The 7,096-nt window shown below is 44.3% G+C and overlaps 1 protein-coding gene across 1 annotated transcript; it reads left to right on the forward strand.

Annotated features, from left to right (window-relative positions):
- On the forward strand, window positions 1-5,676 carry LOC104692907 (fatty acid-binding protein 5). The gene is made up of 5 exons (XM_039569690.1): window positions 1-147; window positions 286-592; window positions 3,444-3,616; window positions 4,572-4,676; window positions 4,815-5,676. Exons 1-5 carry the CDS (start codon window positions 1-3, stop codon window positions 4,863-4,865), a joined length of 783 nt encoding a protein of 260 aa, XP_039425624.1. The 3' UTR covers window positions 4,866-5,676.
- The last annotated feature ends 1,420 nt before the right edge of the window (window positions 5,677-7,096 follow it).

Raw genomic sequence — 7,096 nt, forward strand, 5'->3', positions numbered from 1 at the left:
ATGGACTCTTTCACCACAGTAGGTGCCGGATGGAGTTTGTATTTGAAGGAGCGTTTAGGCCACAACATCCCTCGGGGGGACAGCTCTGGCAGTGTCTCACCGTTCCCGGGCGTTCCCGTGCTGGTGTGCAAAGAGGGGTTGCAGTATGTGCGTGGGTGTGTGTGAGCGTGTGCGTGACTGTGTGCATGTGAGTGTGAGTTTGTGAGTCTGTGTGTGTGTGTGCGTGTCCGTGTGCGCGTGTCTGTCTGTCTGTCTGTCTGTGTGCATGTGTGTAGTGCGGCGTAGGGGCGGCCACTGCCGCGGCGTGCCCGCTCTGCCGCCGCCGCCGCCGCGGGCGGGACTCGCCGGGCGGGGGCTCGGCGGGGAAGGGGCCGGGGCGCGGCGGGAGCCCCATTGGCTCTTCCCGGCAGCACATGTTGCCGGCCCCGCTATAAAGGCGGCCGCGGCCTCATTGCAGCCCGTCCTTCTGCCTTTCACGTTTCTACAGGACGCCGCCAGCTCCAAGTGCCGCCGCCATGGCCATCGGACGCGTTTTTGGGCAAATGGTGCCTCGTCTCCAGCGAGGGCTTCGAGGAGTACATGAAGGAGCTAGGTAAGAAGCCGGCGGCTCCCCGCCCCGGAGGGAGGGATGGATGCTGGGATGCCGCCGCGGGGATGTGCTGTCGCTGCCGGCCGCGAGGCTCTGTCCAAGGTCCGCGGAGAACGCCGGTCCCGGGGCCGGGCCCGAGGGTGGGATGCAGCCGGGCCGTGAGCCAAGGGTGGGGCGGCGGCTGCGGGGGTGATGCCGGGATGCCTCCGGGATGCAGGCGCCGGGGGCTCCGCGCCCTCTCGGCTCCTGCCGGCCAGCAGACCTTTCCTCCCGGGAGAGCTGCCGCCTCCGGCTCCGCGTCCTAAAGATGTCAGCGAGCCTTTTTTGCACCGTAATTGCTGTGAGGCAGGTGTCAGCACCAGCAGGCACCTTCCCGCCGCACAGCGCTGCGCCCTCCCCGCCGCCGCCTCCCTCCGCAGCACCCGGGATTACCAGCCGGTGCCAGCAGCCCGGCTGCGATTAGGCCGGTTCGCTCCTCCCTCTCCGGTAATGGCCCGGGGCGGGGAGCGGGGGCTGCCCGGCGCGGGGGCTGCGGGGGGCTCGGCGCTGCCGTGGCCTGGACGGTGGGGCGGATGCAGCACGGCAGCGCTGTGCCGGGGCTGGGCTGGTTCACCTCGCCTGGGGCAGCCGCAACACAGACCTGCTGAGCCGGGGCTGCCTCCCCGTGGGGTCACCTTGGGTGTCTCCTCCCGAGAGAGCCAAACTGGATCAGCTGCCTGTGGGTAACCGGCAGCCGGCTGCCCTGCCGGAGGCTGTTTGCCTCCTTTCTTCTGTGGGTTGTGGCACCTTTATCTCAGGGGGATGGTCCTGGCATGTTATCCCTGCGTCCAGGTTGCCCTACATTTTGTAACACGAAGTTACTGGACGAAGAACACACCTAACAGACCAGGAGCCTCATCTGCAAGCTCAGATTTACCACTTTCCTGTGAGCATCCTGGCTGGCAGGTGATAGATACCTGGCAGTGTCTTTATAGCCCAGGAGCTATTATTTTCTGCAATTTATTCACTGATGAGAGCCATGATATTTTCTCAAGAGGCAGAAGATGCAGCCTTATCTTTAGAGGGAGGAGAAGAAGTAATTTAGGTCTTGTGCTCTTCCTGTAAAATACAAAAGGCATCGCTGCATTTACACTCTGCAGACAGTGGCGGCTGCAATTACATTTTGGGAGGCCTGTCAGTGATAGGTATGATATGAGACAGCCTTCTGGACTGAACCCTTTGGGAGACTGGAGGAAATTCAAGAATTTTAAGCTCAGCTTGGTTGAGCCATGGATTAAGATGCCTTGGTGTTTATGTCCAATGGCCAGACCTAGGCATCTGCCAAGTTGCAACTTCAAAGTAGAAATTAAGTGCTGCAACTGCAGAGCACCTCCCATGTGTAGGCAGCAACTGACTGTTGTTTGCTTTAAGATTTAAATCATAAACCAGTCACTTTTCCCTTTTACATTTGCAATTTAGGCAATTAAATTTACACCAAGTCACGTTTTAGGAGCCAGTCATTTACTGGATTTCACCCTCGCTGCCTACTTGTGAAACTCTCTGCCTTTGATCCTATTGACGCACCATAAATGAGACTATGCAGATTCTTCTCATTCTGTGTAAAAGGACATTTGAGGACAAAGGAGTTGGAATTTCAATTCTTGCCATACAGAAGACATGCAGCTCATCTCTGTTTGGCTGGATCCCAAGCTGTAGCTGATCAAATAACTGATTACTCTGGCCTGGATGGCAGCGACAGAGTGTGTGTGGAGGTTACTGTGGCAATAATTTCCAGTTCTGATCAGAAAAGCTGGATGAGGATGACTGTTTTTTTTTTCTCTGTGAACTCAAGCTTAAGCCTCTGTCCTGGAATCTCATTTGAGTCTGGAGAAGCAGTGTGTGGAAAGTACTTAATTTCCCTCTCAGGGACTCAGCCCTTACCTGCAAATGCCAGGGCAGTGCTGTGCTGATACCTGACAACATTTTTTTAACTACACCAGTTGCAGAACCCAGGCACTCACTGACTTGGTGGCACTTTCTGCCCCATTTGGTTGCATATCAATTCATGGCTGAGATCCGCACTTACCAGTTTGATGGATTCCCGTTTGTTGCTCGCTACTCTCTTATTTGTATTTTCATCCTTCAGATCAAAAAGATTTAAGCAAACCCCTCAAAGAGTGCATGCAGGGCTGAAGCAGGGTGAATCTGAAAATGAAGAGTTTTGAGGGCTGCTGTCTCCAGATCATGAATTTCCAGCCATTCGCAAATTGCTCATTTTGCTCATTTCTCTGTCTTTTGCATATATGTGTAAGCACTGGTTTTTATGATAGTGATTTTCTAATTCACAACTCCATACTTTGTAAACAGGATGTAAAATATGAAATTTAATTAAAAACGGCATGTTTGCAATGGTGTACGAAGTAATTGAAGGGTATTTATTGATATAAGTTGAAAGTAAAGTGGATTAATCTGTCAATTAAAAATAATTTGTAGAATTTTAAAGTGTTCAGAATTTGAAGAGAATAATTTTATTTTTGTTTAAGCTTTTGTGTTTATTTTCCTGTTTGCTATTTATTTCTGTTTGAAAAAAAAAATCAGTTCTGAGTTTTGGGATATCTACAAATCCTCTAGAGGGCAAAATAAATTTAACTTTAACTATCTGAGGAAACAAAAGAGTAACTCTGCAAATAAGCTTTTTTTCCTTCCTCCTCTGTGGAAAATTTAAAACATCCTCTTTCTTTGTGGCTCTTGAGCTTTGATTCTCAAGTGTACTTAAGTGCCTAATTAAATGGGAATTAGGTATTTGAATTCTTGTGTGGCCCTAAGCCTCAGGGTTTAACTGACTTTGTGACACTCTGTGCCTCTCGCCTTGCAGGTGTGGGTATGGCTATGAGAAAAATGGGAAGCATGGCCAAACCAGACGTTTACATTATTAAGGATGGGGACACAATCACCATAAAAACAGAAAGCACCTTCAAAACTTCACAGTTCAGCTTCAAGCTTGGTGAGAAATTTGAGGAAAATACATTAGATGGCAGGAAAACTCAGGTCAGTATACTAGACTTTCTGTTGAAAAAATGCAATACTTTGTGTGTTTTACAAAGAGAGGTGCTATTTTAAAATCAGTTTTTACATACACACTAACAATGCTTTATTTGATGAGCAATTGTCTCTGTAAGTCTCATTGAAATATTTTTTTTAAACCTGGATTAAGCAAATTCCAAAGAGGGAAAATGCTGAAATCAATAGTCTTGTGTATTTTGCTGTTTTCATTTTGTAGTAGAAGCATTTTTTTAGTAAAACTAACAGACCTCTAAATCCCTGTTAAAGCCAAATGCCACTTCATCCTCAGTCTGTGGAAAAAAATGCCATTGATGTTTAATCAGAGGCAATTCAGCCCTAGGGTTAACCTTTCTGCTCTGTCTCTTATTTACATAACAAGAGAGCCTGGTTCAGTGTGGGGTGGGATCATAGACAGCAAGGCAACCATGTGAATTACAGTCATTAAACTCCAGTTTTAGAAGGCAAAGCATTTCTCCTTGCACCAAGTAGGGAGAATATTTATCCCAAAGGAGGTAAAACATAAAGGATACATCTCATTTCCTCGTGTAAGTGCTCTGTTTATCACCCCCCTCCCTCCAGCCCCACACTTTCAATTCATCTATTACTGCAAGATCAGATAAATGCTACACAAAAGCTCAAAGCCCATGTAACAAAGATGAACAGAGAACATCTTCTGTTCCTGTTAATTGAAATTGTGGGTCAAAGGTCTGTCTGATGTGGGAATGTGTCAGAGCAGTGAGCAAATGAGCAATGAGTTAGTTACAGTAAGAAGAGGATCAATAAAGTGTTTAAGATAATTTCTCCCTTTGTAGTTGTCAATGATAAAATTACTATTGAATGAGATGGGGTGGGAATCTTTCACTTGGAATAAGGTGTTGGAAAGCCTCAGTGCTGACCAAATGTCATGGGGAAAATATTGATGGTCAGGTTCTTCTTTCAGACCCTTGTCAGCTTTAAAGATGATGGGTCATTGATTCAAGAGCAGGAATGGGATGGCAAGAAGACCACAATAACAAGGAAGCTAGTTGATGGACAATTGGTGGTGGTGAGTTCAGTCCCACTTTCTGGTCCCCAAGTGCTGCTGGTTGGTAGCCTGAAATGTAACTCTAACAGGTGGGGTATTTTTCCCCCTGTTAATCTGCACTGAGAGGTAAATTAATAAATCCATCTCTTTATCTTCTAGGAATGTGACATGAATGGTGTCAAGTGTGTTCGAGTCTACCAGAAAGCATGAGGACATCTTCAGGTTCAGTAGGAACTTGCTGCAAACAACTCAGTTCAGTGGACAGAGCTCCTTTTCACTCCGTATTTTCCTTTTCCCTGTTTTCTAGTATTTCAATGGACTGAGTAGCTGAGTGCAATTCTTTTTAAAAGCCGTGATGTAACTATTATGTAACTATTCTGAACTTAGACTATTAAATAAAATTGTCGAATATATGAAGTGGAAATGTTGTTACTATAGTGGCATTTTAAGTGAGGTTTTATTAAAAAAACAATTTGGTTTTAGGCTTTACTACAATCTGCCTTTCAGCACGAGACAATATATGGCAAAGAACAGTTAATAGTAAGCTGAATTTTGACCAACATCAATATGAAATTGAAACAACTCCAGAGCCCAAACTTTGAATTTTTTTTTTTCCTAACTTCCATGTTACAAAGTAACTAGAATTGGGCGGGTATAAGTACGAAATAAGTTTAGTTGGTGTTTAAGTAGAGGAATGGATTTTCAGGGTTAGTTTGGTTTTTTGTATTTTGAACCCACAGTTTTCTATATATATATACCAGTAAGCCAATGAACATGATAAGTCTAAGCAAGCACATACACACCTTTTGGAAAGGAAGCCTTATTTTAAGAAGACTGTTTTCCTAACAAAACTCTTATTCCATGTGTAGGACTATTCTAAAAATTCTTAACCAAAAGCTACTGAAACACTGCCTAAAACTTAAAGCCTAATTTTATTTTATTTTTTTTAAAACTTGTTTGAAACACCTAGCAATGGAGTTTATATGCTTTGAAGTGCCATAATAAATAATCAGAAATATCAGTGTCTTGACTATTGCTTTTACACTGGTTGGGAAACAGAACCTATACTGCTACTATTCTTCCAAAGAGATGTCAGATGAGACAAAAATTAAGAAGTTTTAGGTGAATTTCTGTGATACTAGACAAGCATGTCCTAAAAGTGAAACCATTTGGTGACAGGAACGTTTCCATGAATTCGGGAGCCTGGGGAATCATGCGGTTGCACAGTTCCTGTTTGCTGCATCTGTCATTGGAGAATCAATTGCTGCTTCTGATATTTTAGCTGCTCAGTGCATGTATCATATTACTGAGCTTACTCAAATAGAAAAATCTGTTATTTTGTGTTCATTCTGCTAACCATGGAAAATGACTTCTTCCATGATTTTGGACCATTTATCCTTTTCATAATTTTATGACTACTTATGAGTCATCCCTTTACCTCTGTCATCTGAAAGCATTTCTTGCTGGGGAATATTTCTTGCAATTTCTTTCCATGGCTTCTTTTTGAGTTGTCATTTTTCATATTATTTCCTAGCAATATTTTTCCTCGTTTTAGTATGAACCCTGAAGATATAGGGTATATTCTTATAAAGACATTAGAAATGGAAGGAATCTACCCATAGAAGTAATATGGAAAACAAACTGATCTGATAAGGGACCTACAACATGTCAGATCAGAAAGACACTAAACAGCAGCAGTAGAATGGGTGCAGCAATCCATGGTGGAGGCGTGATATGAAAATCCTCCCTCCCTTCCTAAAGAGACAGAGTTAATGCTTTCAACTGGGCATTATGCTTTCTTTGAAGTCACTGGTCTGTCACTTACCCCTGCTTGTTTACTCTTCTGATCCTGGGTAGTGTTAATTGTTTATCTTTCATTTGAATGGAAAAACAGTCCAATATCTTTTATAGGACATCTGTTTTGATTACAATGAGATCACTTCTTGCAAAACAAAAGGCAGAAGAGTATCTTTTTAGAGTTATTTCCTTTGGGAACAAGGCCTATAAAGTCTGTGTATCTGTGCTCTCCAAATTCAGCCACATGTGAAGTAGAGGCTAGAGGTCCTAAAGATAACTATTCTTCCACAAATGTCGTGAAAATAGGTGGCCTGATGAAGGAGGTGGACCATTAAAGTACCTTGATGATGGAAAGACTGCACATGGAAGTGACACTTTGACATTAAATGGAAGAAAAACATAACTTCTTATGTGTGCCAAGAGACCTTGTTATCTTAAGCACAGAAGCTGACCAATGGTAAGAGGCAGATCAAGAGGAAACTGGAATTCTTTAGAGCTAATTCTCCAGAACTACTAAGGCTCACGTATTTATTTGCTTTATTTTGATGTTAGCTTCAGCCTCAGCTGCTGGTAACTTCAATGTAAGTATGCTGTGACCCAGAACTACCATATATACAACCTGTTTGTGTTAGATTAGACCATGC

The sequence above is a fragment of the Corvus cornix genome, chromosome 2 (assembly GCF_000738735.6).
Source record: "Corvus cornix cornix isolate S_Up_H32 chromosome 2, ASM73873v5, whole genome shotgun sequence".
Taxonomy (NCBI): domain Eukaryota; kingdom Metazoa; phylum Chordata; class Aves; order Passeriformes; family Corvidae; genus Corvus; species Corvus cornix.

Coding starts and splice junctions, on each gene's coding strand:
- LOC104692907 (XM_039569690.1), top strand. CDS start 1: ATGGACTCTTTCACCACAGTAGGTGCCGGATGGAGTTTGTATTTGAAG. Junction 148..285: donor GCAAAGAGGGGTTGCAGTAT/GTGCGTGGGTGT, acceptor AGTGCGGCGTAG/GGGCGGCCACTGCCGCGGCG. Junction 3,617..4,571: donor TAGATGGCAGGAAAACTCAG/GTCAGTATACTA, acceptor TTCTTCTTTCAG/ACCCTTGTCAGCTTTAAAGA.